Raw genomic sequence first — 19309 nt, 5'->3', positions numbered from 1 at the left:
TTCTATGATTAATGTTTTGTACTTCTCAGCATATCAATCCTTTATCTCCTTGGTCAAGTGTTTTCCCAGGTATTTGACCTTTTGAGTGCAATTTTAAAAGGTATTGTATTTTTGTATTCCTTTTCTAATATTTCATTGTTCGTATACAGAAATGTGACTGATTTCTGAATGTTAATCTTATATCCTGCTGAATTTTTCGATCAGTTCAAGTAGTTTTTGGGTTGAGTCCTTAGGGATTTCTATATATAGTATCATGTCATCTGCATAGAGTGACAATTTTACTTCTTCTCTTCCAGTTTGGATACCTTTTATATCTGTTGTTTGTCTGATTGCTGTGGCTAGGACTTCCAATATTATGTTGAATAAAAGTGGTGAGAGTGGGCATCCTTGTCTTGTTCCAGATTTTAGTGGGAAAGCTTTCAGCTTTTCTCCATTGAGTATTATATTTGCTGTGGGTTTGTCATAAATGGGCTTTGATTATATTAAGGTATGTTCCCTCTGTATGCACTTTGGTAAGAGTTTTGATCATGAATGGATGTTGGACTTTGTCAAATGCTTTTTCTGCATCAATTGAGATGGTCATGAGGTTTTTGACTTTTCTTTTGTTAATGTGGTGTATGTCATCGATAGATTTGTGTATGTTGAACCATCCATGAATTCCACCTGGTTGTGGTGTATGATCTTTTTTATACATTGTTGGATTCGGTTGCCTAAAATTTTGTTGAGAATTTTTGTGTCTATATTCATCAGAGATATTGGCCTATAGTTTTCTTTTTTGGTGATATCTTTGGTTTTGGAATTAGGGTGATTGTGGCTTCATAGAATGTCTTTGGGAGTGTTCTTTCTTCTTTAACCTTTTGGAAAAGTTTAAGAAGGATGGGTATAAGTTTTTCTTTGTATATTTGGTAGAATTCTCTTGTGAAGCTATCTGGTCCTGGACTTTTGTTTGTAGGGAGTGTTTTTTATTACATATTCAATTTCATTTCTGGTGATTGGTCTGTTCCATTGATCTATTCTTGACTCAGTTTTGGCATTCTGTATGTCTCTAGAAAGTTGTCCATTTCCTCTAGGTTATCAAATTTGTTGACATATAAATTGTTCATAGTATTTTCTTATTTTTTTTTTAATATTTCTGCAGTATCTGCTGAGATTACTCCTTTTTCAGGCCTTATTTTGTGTTCTTTCTCTCCTCTTCTTGGTGAGTCTGGCCAGGGGTTTGTCAATTTTGTTTACCCTTTCAAAGAACCAGCTCTTTGTTGTATTGATTTTTTTTCTATTTTTTGGATCTCTATTTTATTGATTTCCTCTCTGATCTTTATGATCTCCTTCCTTCCTTTTGATTTTAGGGTTTTTTTTGTTTTTATTTTTCTAATTCATTTAGGTGGTGGGTTAAGTTGTCAATTTGAGATTTTTCTTCATTTTAAGGAAGGCCTGTATTGCTATGAATTTCCTTCTGAGCACTGCTTTTGCACATCCCAAAGATTCTGAGTGGTTGTGTCTTCATTATCATTTGTCTCGAAGTATTTTTTAATTTCCTTCTTGATTTCCTCATTGTCCCATTAGTTTTTTTTTTTTAGCAGCATGTTGTTTAGTCTCCATAGTAGTCAGTTTTTTCTCATTTCTTTTCCTGTGGTTGATTTGTAGTTTCATGCCATGTTGGTCAGAGAAGATGCTTGAAATAATTTTTATACTCTTAAATATGTTGATGTTAGTTTTGTGTCCCAGATGTGGTCAGTCCTTGAGAATGTTCCTTGTGCGCTTGAGAAAAACATATATTTTGATTTTTTTTTGCATGTGATGTCCTGAAAATGTTATCAAGTCTTAACTTTTCTATTGTTTCATTTACGATCTGTTGCCTTATTTTCTGTTTAGAGAATCTGTCCATTGATGTAAGCTGCTGAACATCTTTTCCCCCCATTTTAAAAGTTTCATTGAAGTAGAGTTGATTTACAATATTGTGATGATTTCTGCTGTACAGCAGAGTGATTCAGTTAGACATGTACACACATGCAGTTTTTTCAGATTCTTTTCCCAGTTAGATTACCACAGAATGTTGGGTAGAGTACCTTGTACTATACAGCAGGTCCCTGTTGGCCAATTATTCCATATATACAGTGTGCATATGCCAGTCCCAAACCTCTTGTCCATCCCCTCCCCATTTGTCCCTTGTTACCATAAGTTTGTTTTCAAAGTCTATGAATTTGTTTCTGTTCTGCAGATGAGTTCATTTATATCCTTTTTGTAGATTATACATATAAGTGATATCACATGTTTGTCTTTCACTGTCTGACTAAATTCACATAGTATGGTAATGTCTAGATTCATCCATGTTTCTCTTTCTGATCTTTCATTATTAGTGTATATAAATGCAGTAGATTACTGTGTATTAATTTTGTGTTTGGCAACTTGCCTGAATTCTTTGATGAGCTCTGACAGTTTTCTGGTGTTGTCTTTAGGCTGGTCTATGTATAGCATCATGTCATCTGCAAACAGTGATAGTTTTACTTCTTCCTTTTTAATTTGGGTTTGTTTTATTTCATTTTCTTTTCTGATTGTCATGGCTAGGACTTCTAAAAATATGTTGAATCATAGTGGTGAGACTTCTTTTATAGCTGTTAGCATTTGCCTTATTCTGTGGTACTCCTATATTGGGTGCATATGTATTCACAATTGTTACATCTTCTAGGATTGTTCCCTTGATAATTGTGTATTGTTTTTCTTTGTCTCTTTTAACAGTCTTTATTTTAAAGTCCATTTTTTTGATATGAAGATTGCTACTCCAGCTTTCCTTTGCTTTCCTTTTATTTGGAATACCTTTTTCCATCCTCTCACACTCTGTAGGTGTTTGTAGATCTGAAGTCAGTCTCTTATGTTCTGCATATATATGGGACTTATTTTTGTATCCATTCAGCCAGCCTGTGTCTTTTGTTTATTTGGAGCATTTAAACATTTACATTTAAGGTAATTATCAATATATATTTTTTATTGCCTTTTTGTCAAATTGGTTTTGATCCTTTTGTAGGTCTTTTTTCTTCCCTTATGTTTTTCTCTTCTCTTGTGATTTGAGTAACATATTTAGTATTGTGTTTGGATTGCTTTTTCTCTTTTGTGTTTCTCTCTATTGTAGTTTTTTAGTTTACATTTCCCATGAGGTTTTGATATAATATTTTATATGTATACAAGATTTTTTTACATCGCTAGTCTCTTACTTTCAAATTCATTTACACTATCCTGCGTTTGTACTCTCCTAACAGTCATTGGTTTTGATGTCTTATTTGTCTCTGGATAATTTTCTACCTTTACTGTATGTTTGCCTTTACCAGTGAGCTTTCCCACTCATAATTTTCTTGTTTCTAGTTGTGTCCTTTTCTTTTCCAACTAGAGAAGTTTCTTTAGCATTTGTTGTAAAGCTGGTTTGGTGCTGCTATATTCTCTTAGATTTTGCTTGTCTGAAAATCTTTGATTGCTCCATCAAATCTGAATGAGAACCTTGCTGGGTAGAGTATTCTTGGTTGTAGGTTTTTTCTTTTATCACTTTAAGTATATCTTGCCACTCCCTTCTGGCCTGCAGAATTTGTGCTGAAAAATCAGCTGATAAACTTATGGAGATTGCCTTGTATGTTACTTGATGCTTTTCACTTGCTACTTTTAATATTTTCTCTTTGTCTTTAACTTTTATGAATTTGATTACTATGTGTCTCAGCATGTTCCTCCTTAGCATTATCCTCTGTGGAATTCTCTTCACTTCCTGGACTTGCATGAGTGTTTCCTTTCTCATATTAGGGAAGTTTTTGGACATAATTTCTTCAAGTATTTTCTCCAGCAGTTTCTCTCTTCTCCTCTTGGACCCCTATAATGTGTATATAGGTATATTTAATGTTGTTTTGTTGTCCTAATTTCATTTTTTATTCTGTTCTATGACAGTGGTTTTCACTACTACATCTAGCTTGCATTCATTCTTCTGCCTTATTTGTTTTGTTACTGATTCTTTCTAGTTTATTTTTCATTTCTGGTATTGTATTGTTCATCTCTGTTCTTTAAATCTTCTGGCTCTCTGATAAACTTTTTTTGTGTGAATATTCTCTGTGCCTCCAATCTTTTCCCAAGATTTTGGATCATCTTTACTATTATTATTCTGAATCATTTTCAGGTAGATTATCTATCTCTATTTCTCTTAGTTGTTTTTCTGAGTTTTGATCTGGTTCTGTCATCTGAAACATACTTTTTTCTGCTATCTCATTTGATTTGATTTTCTCTGTCATCTCCTTTCATCATGCTTTAGGATTTTAGTTCCTCTTGCTTCTGGTGTCTGCCCCCTCTTGGGTGATGTTGGTTCAGGGGCTTTTGCAGGCTTCCTGGTAGGAGGGGCTAGTGTCTGCCCACTGCTGGGTGGAGTGGTGTCTTGTCCCTCTGGAGGGCAGATGTATATCAAGGGGTGTGTTGAGAGGTGACTGTGAGCTCAGTACAACTTTATGCAGCCTGTCTGCTGATTGGCAGGGCTGTGTTACCACCCTACTTGTTGTTTGGCTTGAGGCATTCCAACTCGAACCTGTCAGCTGTTGGGTGAACACAGTTCTTAGTGCCAAAATGGTGACTTCCATGAGAGCTCACACCCATAAATATTCTCTGAGGTATGTTTCACCTGTGTGCTTGCCTTCACACTGAGCCATAGCCTACCCCCACCTACTCAGTAGACTCTCCTAGACCCACAGGTAAGTGTATTCCAGGCTTTGTGCTGGGTCTCAGGGCACATGTAACCTTGTGTGCAACCTCCAAGATTGGAGTCTCTATTTCTCCCAGACATATGGACCTCCTGCCCTTGAGCCCCATTGGCCTTCAAAGCCAAATGCTTTGGGGACTCTTTATTCCAACAGCAGACCCTTAGACTTGGAAGCCTGATGTGGAGCTCAAAACTCTCACTCCAGTGGGGAACTTCTGCAATAAAATTATTTTCCAGTTTGTAGGTCATCTACCTACAAACTGGGATTTGATTATATCTCGAAAGGCTCCTCCTACCATCTCATTGTGATTTCTTATTTTTCTTTGGATATATCTTTTTTTGGCTGGTTCCAGTCTTTTTTGTTGATGATTGTTCATCAGTTATCTGTTATTTTTTTGTTTCTGTTTTAGAAGGTAAGCTCAAATTCTTCTACTCTGTCATCTTGTTCAGAAGAGGGGCAGCTTTTAGTTTGGGTGATTTCTCCCTCTTTTCTCAGCATATGCTAGCTGTTATTCTCTTGATATGAAGTGCACAGGTGCAGTGGTCTGCGCATTCTCCCAGGACAGTGGGGAAGCAATAGGCACCTGGTCCCAGGTTTCTTGGCAATGGCCAGTGCTTTCCCAGAGCAGCAGGGTCAGCAATTTGGTGCCCATTCCCAGATCCTGTAGTGGTGGCCATGCCCCCCGCCTCTGGTACAGTGGGGCAGAGCTTGGCACCTGCTCATGGGTCTCCTAGCGGTGGCAGCAGCCTGTGTCCACCTCTGGAGCCCATGATGGCAGCAGCAGCTTGTGTGTACCCGCTTTGCTCACATACATGGTTGTCCTGTTGCCTGAGAGCCCATACAGTGTAAGACTATGCTCTGGTCATCCCATCCCTCTCCTCCCTTGCTTCCCAACAACGGTGTCTTGCCTTTCTGGTGGGTCCAGGCTTCTTCCAAGTATACCCGGAGTTGCCATTCTCCAACATCTTCAAGGATGTCTCCACACAGCCAGCCTTGGTCCTCTCCTTCAGTCTGACATCAGAAACCTGAGCTTCAGCACCCAGCACCCTGCCTTCACTGGTACACTAGCATTTCAGCCTGGGGAGAACAGGAGAATGGTGCTGACCATCTGTGCAGGTGACTGTCCATTTTTCCTTCTGTAAACTGGTTTCTCTGATCTCCTCCAAGGCTTCAAAGCACCCCCTCTGGCCAGGCTGATCTCCCCACCAGTGTGGGGACTTCCCAGGGTGTAGGAACCTTTCCTCCTTCATAACTCCCTCCCTGGGGTATAGGTCCTGTCCCAATTCCTTTTTCTTTTTTCTTACCTGATTACTTAGAAATTTTCTTGCCCTTTCAGAAGTCTTCAGTCTTATGACACCATTCAGTAGATAGATGTTCTGTGTGAATTGCTCTATCCATAGATATATTTTTGTATGTGTGAGAGGACATGAGTCCACATCCAACTCCTCGGCCATAGTTGATTTACAGTGTTCTATCAATTTCTGCTGTACAGTAAAGTGACTCAGCCATATATATATGTACATTATTTTTCTCATATTATATTCTATCATGTTCTTTCACAAGTGATTGGATATAGTTCCCTGTGCTATACAGAAGAACCTCATGCTCATGCATTCTAAATGTAATAGTTTGCTTCTACTAACCCCAAATTCCCAGTGCATCCCACTCCCCCTGCCCCCCCGCTGCCCACCACTTGGCAACCACAAGTCTGCTCTCCATGTGTATGAGTCTGTTGCCCTTCTCTATATAAGTTCAACAGTGCCATATTTTAGATTCCACATATGAGTGGTATCATATGGTATTTCTTTCTTACTTTAGTTAGTATGAAAATCTTTAGTTGCATCCATGTTGCTGCAAATGGCATTATTTTTTTTTTTATGCCTGAGTAGTATTCCATTGTTTATATGTGCCACATCTTCTTATTCCATTCGTCTGTTTTTGGGTTTTTTTTTTTTTTTGAGTCTTTTTGTCTTTTCAGGGCCGCACTCGCAGCATATGGAGGTTCCTGGGCTAGGGGTCCAGTTGGAGCTATAGCCGCCGGCGTATGCCAGAGCCACAGCAATGATGGATCCTAGCCATATCTGTAACCTACACTGCAGCTCACAGTAACATCAGATCCTTAATCCATTGAGAGAAACCAGGGATCGAACCCGCATCCTCATGGATGTTAGTCGGGTTCACTAACCACAGAGCCATGACAGGAGCTCCTCCATTCATCTGTTGTTGGACATTTAGGTTATTTCCATGTCTTGGCTATTTTGAATAGTGCTTCAGTGAATGTAGGGGTGCATGTACTTTTTTCAATGGAAATTTTATCTGGATATATACCCAGGAGTGGGATTGCTGGATCATATGGTAGTTCTATATTTAGTTTTTTAAGGAACCTCTGTCCTGTTTTCCATAGTGGTTGTGCCAATTCACATTCCCACTAACAGTGTAGAAGGGTTCCCTTTTCCCTACACCTTCTCCAGCGTTTGTTATTTGTAGACCTATTAATGATGGCCATTCTGACTGGTATGAGGTGGTACCTCCTTGTAGTTTTTCTTTTTTTCTTTTTTTTGTGTTTTTGTATTTTTAGGGCTCCCCCCACAGCATATGGAGGTTCCTGGACTAGGGGTCAAATTGGAGCTGTAGACCCTGGCCTACGCCACAGCCACAGCAGTGCCAGATCTGAGCCGTGTCTGAAAACTATACCACAGCTCACTGCAAAGCCAGATCCTTAACCCACCGAGTGAGGCCAGGGATTGAACCCACAACCTCACGGTTCCTAGTCGGCTTCGTTTCCACTGTGCCACAACAGGAACTCCCCTCCTTGTAGTTTTGATGTACACTTCTCTAATAATGAGTAATGTTGAGCATCTCTTCACATGCCTACTGGGCACCCATATGTCTTCTTTGGAGAATGTCTTTTGAGGTCTTCTGCCCATTTTTTGGTTGGGTTGTTTGTTTTTGTTGTTGTTGAGTTGTATGAGTTGTTTGGAGATTAAGCCCTTTTCTTTTGCATCATTTGCAACTGTTTTCTCCCATTCCACAGGTTGCCTTTCATTATTTTGGGGGGGTGGTTCCCTTTGCTTTGCCAAAGCTTGTAAGTTTTTTTTAGGTCCCATTTATTTATTATTGTTTTTATTTCTATTGCCTTGGGAGACTGACCTAAGAAAACATTTGTACAATTGATTTCAGAGACTGTTTTGCCTATGTTTTCTTCCAGGAGTTTTATGGTGACATGTCTTATGTTTAAGTCTTGAAGCCATTTTGAGTTTATTTTTTGTGCATGGTGTGAGGGTGTGTTCTAATTTCATTGATTTACATGCAGCTGTCCAGATTTCCCAGCACCATTTGCTGAAGAGATTTTTTTTTTTCCTGTTTTATATTTTGCCTCCTTTGTCAAAAATTAATTGTCCATAGGTGTCTGGGTTTATTTTTGGTCTCTCTATTCTGTTCCATTGGACCATATTTCTGGTTTCGATTATTATAGCTTTGTAATATCGTGTGAGGTCTAGTTATGCCTCCTGCTTTGTTTTTTTTTCCACTCTTCTGGATTGCTTTGACAATTCTGGGTCTTTTATGGTTTCATATAAAATTTTGGATTGTTTATTCTATTTCTGTGGAAAATGTTGTGGGTAGGTTGACAGGGATTGCATTAACTCTGTATATGCCTTGTATAGTATGGCCATTTTAACAAAAGTAATTCTTCTAATCCAGGAGCATGGCATATCTTTCCATTTCTTTGAATCCTCTTTAACTGCCTCGATTAACATTTTGTAGTTCTCAGCATATAAGTCTTTCACCTCCTTGATCAGGATTATTCTTAGGTTTTTTGGGAGGGTGTGATTTTAAAAGATAACTGTTTCTTGGTCTTTCTTTACTAGTATTTCATTGTTAGTATACAGAAGTACATCCGATTTCTAGATGTTAATCCTGTATCCTGGCTACTTTGCTGAATTTGCTTATCAGATCAAGTAGTTTTTGTTTCCAGCCTCAGAGTTTTCTAAATATAGTTATCATGTCATCTGCATATAGTGAGAGTTTTACTTCTCTTACAATTTGGATACTTTTTATTTCTTGTGTTTGTTTAATTGCTGTGCTCAGTTCTTCCAATACTATGTTCAATAAAAGTGGTAAGAATGGGCATCCTTGTCTTGTTCCAGATTTTAGTGAGAAGGCTTTCAGCTTTTGTCCATTGAGTGTTATATTGGCTGTGGGTTTGTCACAGGTGGCTTTTATTAGGTTGTGATATGTTCCCTCTGTACCCACTTTGTTAAAGTTTTTATCATGAATAGATGTTGAATTTTGTTGAATGCTTTTTCTGCATCTGTTGAGATGATCATGTGGTGTTTGACTTTTCTTTTGTTAATGTAGTATGTTACCTTGATTTCTGTATGTTGAACCATCCTTGTGAACTTAGGATGAATCTCACTTGGTCATGGTTTATCATCTTTTTTATGTGTTGATGGATTCAGTTTGATAAAATGGTTTTGAAAATTTTTGCATCTGTATTTATCAAATATATTGGCCTATTTTATTTTCTGGTAGTATTTTGTTTGATTTTGACATTGGGGTGATAATGATCTCATAGAATGTCTTTGGGTGTGTTTCTTCTTCTTCAATCATTTGGAAGATTTTAAGAAGAATGGGTATAAGTTTTCTATGTGTATATTTGGTAGAATTCACCTGTGAGGCTATCTCATCCTGGACTTTTGTTTGTTGGGAGTTTGTGGGGTTTTTTTTGTTTTTGTTTTTGTTTTTTTACATGTTCAATTTCATTTCTAATGATCCATCTGTTCAGATTATCTGTTTATTCTTGATTCAGTTTTAGTGGGCTGTATGTTTCTAGAAAATCGTCCATTTCTTCTAAGTTGTCAAATTTGTTGGCATATAATTGTTCTTAGTATTCTCTTATTGTTTTGGTTTTGTTTTTTGTATTTCTGCAGTATCTGTTTAGGTTTCTTCTTTTTCATTTCTTATTTTGTTTACTTTTCTTCTTGTTGAACCTAGGCAGAGGTTTGTCAATTTTGTTTACCTTTTCAAAGAACCAGCTCTTGGTTTGATTGATTTTTAAATTTTTTAATCTTTATTTTGTTGATTTCCTCTCAGATACTTATAATTTCCTTTCTGCTCACTTTAGGTTTTGTTCTTTTTTTCTGATTCTTTTAGTTGATAGATTCAGTTGTTGCTTTGAGATTTTTCCTTGGTCTTTGAGGAAGGCCTGTATTGCTAATGAACTTCCATTTATGAACTGCTTTTGTGGCATTCCATAGATTTCACATGGTTGTGTTTTCATTGTCATTTGTTTCAAGGTATTTTTAAATTTCCTCTGATTTTTTTCCCTAGACCCACTGGTTTTAAGTAGCATGTCATTTAGTGTCAATGTAGTCAGTGTTTTTCTCATTTATTTTCCTGTGGTTGATTTCTAGCTTCATTCCATTGTGGTCAGAGAAGATGCTTGAAATAATTTTTATAGGCTTAAAATTGTTGTGGTTGGTTTTGTGCCCCAGTATGTAGTTAGTCCTAGAGAATGTTCCATGCATACTTGAATTATATATTTTGGGGTGGGATCTAATGTAGTGAAAATATTGATTAAGTCCAGCTGTTTTATTGTATCATTTAGGATCTCTGTTCCTTATTGATTTTCTGTCTAGAGGATTTGTCCATTGATGTCAGTGGGATGTTCAAATCTACTATCACTGTATTTCAATTAATTTCTCTTTTCATGTCTGTTAGTATTTGTATTATGTATTTGGGTTCTCCTTTATTAGGTGCATGTATGTTGACTAGTGAAATATCTTGTTCTTGAATTGATCCTTTTATCATTAAAGGGTGCCTCTTTTACCTTTCTGTATGGCCTTTGTTTTAAAGTCTATTTTGTCTGATATGAGTATTGTGACTCCTGCTTTTCTGTCATTTCCATTCTCATGAAATAAGTTTTTTCATCCTTTCACTTTCAGTTTATATGTGTTTTTTGCCTTGAGGTGAGTCTCTTTTAGGCAACATGTTGTAGGTTGTGTTTTTATCCAATCTGTCACTCTATGTCTTTTGATTGGAGTATCAGTCCATTGACATTTAAGGTAATTACTGACACATATGTATTTATTGCCATTTTAAAACTTGTTTTCTAGTTGATTCTATGTTTCTCTTTGTTCCTTTATTTGGTTGGATGATTTCCTTTTTTATGCTTTTTTTTTACTGTTGTTTTTCATTTTTGTCAATCTATTTGTTTTATTTATTATTTGTTTGTTTTTGCTTTTTAGGGCTACAGGTGCAGTATAAAGAAGTTCCCAGCCTAGGCGTCATGTCAGAGCTACAGCTGCCGGCCTACACCACAGCCACAGCAGCTCAGGATCTGGATCCGAGCTGCGACTTTGACTGCCATAGTTCACAGCAACACTAGATCCTTAGCCCACTGAGTGAGGCCAGGGATTGAACCCACATCCTCATGGATACTAGTCGGGTTTGTAACCCACTGAGCCACATCGGGAACTCCCTCTGTTGTTTGTTTTTGGTTTGTGGTTGTCCTGCTTTTCAAGTTTCTTAACCCCTTCCTATATCTGCTTTCTTTAGACTGATAGTCATATAGGCTCAAACACACTGTACAAAAAAATAGTCTAGATTTTCCTACTCTCCTTCCCCACATTTTATGATTTTGATGTCCTTTTTTACATATTCATGTTTATTCTTTTGCTGTTTCTTGTGTTTATCATTGCTTTTACAAACAGGTTTTTTTTTTTTTTCCTTTTTAATCTGTATACTGGCTTATCTAAATGATTACTTTCCACCTGTGATTTCTTCCATCCTGTATCATCTTACTTCCTTCTTATTTAGAGGAGACCTTTCACTATTTTATGATAGGCTTAGCATTGCTGTATTCTTTTAGTTTTTGGTGGATAAATTCTTCATTTTTCCTTCTATTTGAAATGATAATCTTGATGGGTAGAGTATTCTAGTTTGCAGGTTTTTCCCGTTTAGAACTTTGAATGTATCTTGCCACTCCCTTCCGGACTGCAGCATTTCTGTAGAGAAGTCAGCTTATAGCCTTATGGGGTTTCCCTTATAATTAACTCTTTGTTTTTCTCTTGCTGCCTTTAGAATCCTCTCCTTTAACTTTTGACATTTTTATTATATCTCATGGTATAAGTCTGTTTGGATTCATCCTGTTTGAGACCCTCTGTGCTTCTGGCATCTGGATATCTGTTTCCTTCTTTAGATTTGAGAAATTTTAAGCCATAATCTCTTCAAATATATTTTAAATTCCCCTTTCTCTTTCTTCTCTTTCTGGGATTCTTATTATGCATAGATTGGCATGCTTTATGTTATCCCATAGATGTCTCATATTGCTTTCTTCCTTTTTGGCATTTGGTTTTCTGTCTGCTGTATTGATTGGGTGATTTTCATTATTCTATGTTCCTAGTCACTTATTTATTTTTCTGCATTATTCATTCTTTATTCATTTCCTTTAGCTCAGCTTTCATCTTGGCAAATGAATTTTCTGATTTTTCTTGGCTCCTCATAGTTCTGGTTCCTTTTTGCAGTAATCTTATTACTGTAGATAGCCATTATTAACTCCATCAATATTTTCATTGCCTCTTTTTTGAACTCAGTGTCTTTTAGACTGCAGAGGTCTGTTTCATTGTTTGCTCCTTCAGCGGACTTCTCCTGTTTTTTTTAAACTGGGAATGGTTCCTTTGCTTTTTTGTTTTGCTTATATTTTTCTTAGTCTGTGAGTTTAGGGGAAACAATTATCTGTAATTTTGGAGGGCTATTTATATGCAGGAGCATCCCTGGGTAGCTTCTGAGGGCTTAGTGTTTTGTTTTGTTTTTTTAAGTGAGGGCTGTTTTGGTTTGGATGCTAGCTGTCTCTTTCCTCCATGTGTGCAGGCCATTATCCCCTTGTTAGTGGGCATGCAGTTGTATCGCCTATGGGTGCTTCCAGGGATAAGGGGCAATAGGCAGTGCTTGCAGGAAGCACCTGGTTGCCAGGTCCTGGACAGTGGCAGTGACCCACAGGGGAGGTGGGGACGGCAGCTTGTGCCTTGCTTCAGGGCCCTTGTCATTGGCAGTGACCCCCAGGAAGGTGGGGGTGGTGTCCAGCCACAGGGTCCCTGGCAGTGGCAACAGTAGGGCAAGTTTGTTCCCAGGGAGGTGGAAGCAACGGCTGACACCCAGTTGCAGGGCCCTCTGTAGTAATGTAGATCCCTTGGGTGGTGGTGGGGAAATGCAGTGGTGGGCTGCCCCCACCTCTGGAGTCTGAGATGGCTGCAGTGGTTTGCACCCACCTCTGTAGCCTGTGCAAGAGGTGCCTTGCTTCCTGAGAGCCCACTTTCTCACAGAGAAAGAAGTTCCTGTGTAAGTCCTGCCCCCAGACTCACACTCCCCAACATGGTGCCTTGCTTCTGTGGCAGCCCCAGGCCTCCTCCAAAGGGAGTCTTGGCTGTGGCACACTACTCTCTAGCCTGCTCAGGCTGTTTGCACACAGCCAATCCTAGTCTGCTCCTGGGACTGACCTCCAAAACCATAGTCTCAGCACCTAGCCCCTGCCTGAGTGTCTCAGGCCGAGGAGTGCCAGGCAGTTGTGCATGCATCTCTCTCTCTCTCTCTCTCTGATTTGTTCGCCTCAGACAAACTTCTGTGCTTTTTCCCAAGGCTTTCAGATGTCCCCTCTGTCCCACTTGATCTCCCTGCAAGTCAGGGGGCTTCCTCTCTTTCACGGCTCCTTCCTAGGAGTACCGCTCCTGCCCTCATTCCTTTTTCTCGCCTCTCCTCTCTCTTTTTCTTTCTTTTCTGTCCTACCCGGTTATATGGAGGTTTTCCTGCCCTTTTTGGAAGTCTGAGGTCTTCTGCCAGCATTCAGTAGATGTTCTGTGAGAAGCATTTTACATATTGATGTCTTTTTTTTAATGTATTTGTGAGAGAAGATGAGCTCTATGTTTTACTCCTCTGCTGTCTTGATTCCTTCCATTCTTTTTTTTTTTTTTTTTTGGCCTTTTAGGGCCACACCCACAGTACATGGAGGTTCCCAGGCTAGGGGCCTAATCAGAGTTACAGCTGTCAGCCATAGCCACAGCCACAGCAATGAGGGATCCGAGCCGCTTCTGTGACCTACACCACAGCTCATGCAACAATGGATCCTTAACCCACTAAGCAAGGCCAGGGATTGAACCTGCAACCTCATGGTCCCTAAATGGATTCGTTTCCACTGCACCATGATGGGAACTCCAGCCTTCCAATAATTTTAAATTTTGGAAAGGATCTTATTTTGATGCAACTGTTACTGGTTCTGTTAAGAGTACTTTATTGGCTGTTACTACATTATAATAAATTTCTGATTATTTTGAAATATAAATTTGAATTATCTTAGAGCTGATGCTTCTTGCAGGAAAAATTGTTTTAAATGTTTTAACTCTTCTTACAAATCAGTTTTTTTTGTAAGTCTGAATTTATGTTTAAATGTTAAAATATATAATGGCATTTTAATGTCTTTTCTGACATTTCCTGTAACTTGCAGAGGTTGTACAGGAAGCTGAAAGTGGTTCATGATTTGTGTATAATTTAAAGTGCCTTTTATGAATTCTAGTACTGTATCTTCAATCACAAGGAAAAATAATGTTACAAGTATTTATCTGTTAATTGTTTCATGCAAGTTTTTAGATGAAAATAGTGTCTCTTCTGTGAAGTGTGAGGATCTTTATATTTAACTTCTATTTCCAAGCCTTTGGATATTTATTTTGCATTATTGCAGTGATTTTCAAAATCAGTGATTCTAAATTATTTGAAGAATCCTAATTACTCTCTTAGGCATCATCCATGTGTACACTTTTATGCTGTAATTAGTTAATGGCAAAATGTTCTGCCTGTGTGGTGGCAGTTCTCCTCCCAGCACTCAGACCAGGGAGTTAATATCTGTACGGATCCAAGAAAGAAAAATTATGTAAGGTAACAGATGTTGTCTAGAATTATTGTGGCAATCATTTTGCAATACGTATGAATATCAAATCATTATTTTGTACACTGGAAACTAACATAATGTTGTATGTCGGTTATACCTCAATTTAAAAATTTTAATTAAAGAAAATAATAATAGTTCCTACCTTGTAGAATTACTGGGAGGATTAAATTAATAACTGTAAAGTGCTTAGAAACAAATTTATTTGTGCAGATGCTTCAGAAATGGGCTCCAGGAACTGATGGGCAGACTTCTCCCACCAAAGGCTACAGTGCTGTCCTTATGTGGATCACCTCTTTTCTTCCAGGGCCAGCCTCTGTCCTCAGGGTCTGGTACACAAAGGCCCCTCAGGGACCCCTGGGGCTTCAGACTGCTGTCTACATGCATGTGCCTGAAGTCCAGACCAAGTGCTCAGCATGCTTGGTGTCTACTGTTTCCTGGCTGATCTGCACATCTCATTGTCTTTTTTATTTTTATTTATTTATTTTTGTCTTTATAGGGCTGTACCCATGGCATATATATGGAGGTTCCAAGGGTAGAGTTCGAATTGGAGCTGCAGATGCCAGCCTATGCCATAGCCACAGCAACGCCAGATCCGAGCTGTGTCTGCAACCTACACCACAGCTCAGAGCAACACTGGATCCTTAACCCACTGAGAGGGGCCACAGATCGAACCCAAGTGCTTATGGATACTAGTTGGGTTCGTTACCACTGAGCCTCAACGGAAACTTCTGAAACCAATCTTAACTCTGGTAGTTCTCAATCAGGGGTCACTTTGCCCATCAGGATGGGCTACCTTGGGTTTTAATTATGTGAGATTCCAATCGAGCTGCTGAAAGCAAGAGTGACAAGATATATTAGCATCAAAAGTAGGCCCTAATCCTTCTTTTTGTACCCTCACACATTGTCCAGTGAATTTTCTGGGACACTTTCCTAAGCAGTTCTGGTACCTGTTCCTCAGCAGTATCTTCCTTCCTTGGGAAAGCTAGACAGCTTGAATGGTGGGAGGAGGAGTGGTGACATTGGACTTGGAAATTACCGGGTAAAACTGTGTTGCTCAAGTAGCAGTCTAAGATGGGTCTGGCATAGGGTGAAGTGTAGGTGCTTTGCTCCGCAGTCATTCAAGGATCCAAGTTGCTGGTAAGTGTTGACATCCAGCGGCACATAAAGGCTCACACTTGGTCCAAGGCTTAGAAGCTACCTGTGTACATGAGGGCTGGGAAAAGTAGTTTAATTCTGTGCACAGCATAAAGAGAGATGGCTTCAGTAGTCCCCTGCCAGCCTCTGCCACAAGAAATTTGCAAAAATGGGAGATTTCGAGTAAAGGTATATCATGCATCCCTAGCCCTTGTGAGACAGGCATGGTCTTTTGAGGCAGACTTCCCTCCCCCCACCCCCCAACACCCTTGGCAGGCAGAAGTTTCCAGGCCAAGGCTGAATCCATAACTGTGAGGCCACTGGGGAACTTCTAGAGGCAGACTTTCCTGAGAGGCAGCTTTCTAGCTGTGATTCCTTGGACTCACTAATAGTGTTTGGTTCCCATTACAGCTTATATTCTAGGGAGATCATGCATGGAGTATCCAGCATCACGTAAGTGCCAAGCTGACTGACACTTCGCACTATAAATGAGCGAGTTGGCTTAGGCAGAGCTCTGTCTTGGGCGTAGTTAGCGTGACTTGGTTGCTCACAGTTCAGCTGATCACCTCGTGTATGCGCTGGTCAGCAATGTCAAATTCAGGACTGAGGAAGTAAAAGCAACCTTGACATTTTTCTCTTGACCTGTTTCACATTAAACAAGATTGAACATTACAAATGGTAATGTATGACATTACAAATGGTAGTGTATGGCATTAAATATTCAATGGCAGAAGGCTCATTTAAAATAATCTGTATAATTTATAGTCTCACACCCAAACCCATGATATAATTAATTTTGGTGAATTTTAATCTGATTCTTGATGACAAGTAGGAGGTCTGTGACTATAGGACAAAAATCCTTGTGTATTTCACTTTGTCGATATTATAGAGGAAACAAGCTGGAGGAATTTCTGAGAGAGAGGATTTAGCTGATGGGGAAAAGTACTGCAGGTGGAGTGTCTGGAAAAGTCCTAGTTGATGCCTGTGGCTATGACCTAGTCATTAAAAATATTGCTTTGGAGTTCCTCTTGTGGCTCAGTGGTAACGAACCAGACTAGCATCCATGAGGTACGGGTTCAATCCCTGACACCGCTCAGTGAGTTAAGGATCTGGTGTTGCCGTGAGCTGCCATGTGGGTCTCGGATACAGCTCGGATCCCACATTGCTGTAGGCCAGCAGCTACAGCTCTGATTCGACCCCTAGCCTGGGAACCTCCATATGCCGCAGGTGCAGCCCTAAAAAGACAAAAACAACAACACAAAAAAAACATTGCCTTTCATTCGTAAAAGAGTTCCAGTTTGGACAATATATAGAATCCCTTGTACCAGGGAGCAGTGCCTCTCTGGGGCCACCATTGTTCGGAGTCTGGTTTGCAGCTTTGCAGAACTGGCAGCTCAGGGTTATCAGGACACTGAGGCTGATTGAGCCTGAGAGGAAGCTGAGTCACACCAAGGATATGGCAGGAGACTGATGCCTAAACCAGGACACTGTGTTTTTAACTTGTCATGAAGAATGTAACTGCCATGCTGAGTGGAAACCAATGTTGGTTTGTCAATATGTTCTCTCCCTTGACGTGCAGCCTCCTTGGAAGGCTCAATATCCTTGGAATTATCAAAATCATACTTTTTGTTGCTGAGGAGATCAAGGTGAGCCCTGTTAGCTGGAGGAGCTACAGTAAATTGCAAGGCAGATTTCAATACTTGGCATCTGCACAAAGCATATCCTATATCCTACTAAGACTTTTCCTTGACAACCAGGAAAGTGGCTTTGGTTTTCTTTCCAAAGAGGTATTTGGGATCAGCGTCAGCTACAGGTGAAGAAGAGAAATGTATGGTTCCAATCCACCTTATATTCTTTTTTTTGGGGGGGGGGGCGCCCAAGGCATGTGGAAGTTCCTAGGCCAGGGATCGAACCCATGCCATAGCAGTGACCCAAGCTACTGCAGTGACAATGCCACATCCGTAACCCACTGCACCACAAGAGAACTCCCCACCCTCTGTTCTTTATATATTGTGTCCCAGAGTTCCCACTGTGGCTCAGTGGTAATGAACCCGACTAGTGTCCTGAGGATAGAGCTTCCATCCCTGACTTCACTCAGTAGGTTAAGGATCCAGCATTGCTGTGAGCTGTGGTGTAGGTTGCAGACTCAGCTCGGATCCCTTGTTGCTGTGGCGTAGGCTGGCAGCTGTAGCTCTGATTTGACCCCTAGCCTGGAAACATCCATATGCCACATGAGTGTGGCCTTAAAAAGAAAAAAAATACTATGTTCCAGGTTCTCTTTCCCATCTGCAAGGCATATGGCAATGGCAGACATCCTGTGATGCCTGAGGTTCAGCCAGGAGCAGCGTCTTCCACTCCTTCCTTGTTTGCAGAATTAGAGGTAAGAGAGATCCTAAATATTCTTGAATGTGGAGTTCCCGTCTTGGCGCAGTGGTTAACAAATCTGACTAGGAACCATGAGGTTGTGGGTTTGGTCCCTGCCCTTGCTCAGTGGGTTAACGATCCAGCGTTGCCGTGAGCTGTGGTGTAGGTTGCCGACGCGGCTCGGATCCAGTGTTGCTGTGGCTTTGGCATAGGCCGGTGGCTGCAGCTCCGATTCGCCCCCTAGCCTGGGAATCTCCATATGCCATGGGAGCTGCCCAAGAAATAGCAAAATATATATATATATATATATATATATATTCTTGAATGTTTTTAGTATGGATCCCACACCCCTGGGTTCCACCCCACTTCCCCATAGAAGATAGACACAATGGCCAGAAGAGGATTAAAATCAGCTTTATTGATGAATTGAAGAACACAGCTGGGATCTGTGGCCCAAGTGAGGCTTCTTTCATCCTCTCAGAAGTGATGACAGCTGAGCCCACTGGGTGGGGCTCCCCCAACTTACCCACCCCATCACAGAGCCAGGCTGGAACGTGGAGAGCGGAGTCCTGGGTGGCCCAGCACGGGCAGGTTCTGCTGGGTCTGTTTACTGCATGTAGACTGGAAGCCCAAAAGCAGGTCCGAAGAAAGAGAGAGAGAGAGAAGAAGCAGGAGGACAAGTAAGCAGCGTCCTTGAGCATATTACCTCCGCCCAGTAGAGAAAGGCAGCCCCAGGAGTCTTAAGTTCATCAACCACAACCATCCCGAGGTCACCCAGGTGGAAGCTTCTCCCCTGTACTTTCCTTCCAAGCTGGAGGGTGCTCAGGAGATCTTTGGCCAAGCAAGGGAATGTACAAATAATGACAAGGCTTTCTCCCAGGGGTCAGGAGCCTAGGCTGCTCAGTGAACAAGGGGCCAAGGGCCATTTTATGTCAGTCTCCCAGTCTGCAGCCACTAATGCAAACAGAAGTGCTGGCTAGAGCTGCTGGAGGCCGGACTATGGGTCTGTGGCACCTCAGGCCTGAAAACAGACCACTGAATTCCTTTTCCTCCTACTGAATTCCTTTCCTTGCCTGTGCTCTGGAGCTTGGACCCCTGAGGACTGCGGAGGAAGAACTCAACAGACTTCGCCCAGCCCCCAGGTGAGTGA

The 19309-nt window shown here is 40.4% G+C and overlaps 1 protein-coding gene and 1 long non-coding RNA gene across 2 annotated transcripts in view; one reads left to right on the top strand and one right to left on the bottom strand.

The window, feature by feature from the left end:
* The window catches only part of LOC125112625 (uncharacterized), a 62992-nt gene that overhangs the window by 41126 nt on the left and 2557 nt on the right, over positions 1-19309 (top strand). Inside the window, exons 2-3 of the long non-coding RNA XR_007131204.1 lie at positions 18068-18175; positions 19246-19301. This is a non-coding gene — a long non-coding RNA (uncharacterized LOC125112625). The remainder of the gene's footprint in view (positions 1-18067; positions 18176-19245; positions 19302-19309) is intronic.
* Positions 18558-19309, bottom strand: part of FRMD3 (FERM domain containing 3) — a 320699-nt gene continuing 319947 nt past the window's right edge. Inside the window, exon 15 of the mRNA XM_047754940.1 lies at positions 18558-18780. Within this exon, the coding sequence (XP_047610896.1) occupies positions 18767-18780 (14 nt within the window). The 3' untranslated portion in view covers positions 18558-18766. The remainder of the gene's footprint in view (positions 18781-19309) is intronic.

Source organism: Phacochoerus africanus, chromosome 12 (genome assembly GCF_016906955.1).
Source record: "Phacochoerus africanus isolate WHEZ1 chromosome 12, ROS_Pafr_v1, whole genome shotgun sequence".
In the NCBI taxonomy this organism is placed as follows: domain Eukaryota; kingdom Metazoa; phylum Chordata; class Mammalia; order Artiodactyla; family Suidae; genus Phacochoerus; species Phacochoerus africanus.
This window is presented reverse-complemented; position numbering and strand designations above follow the sequence as displayed.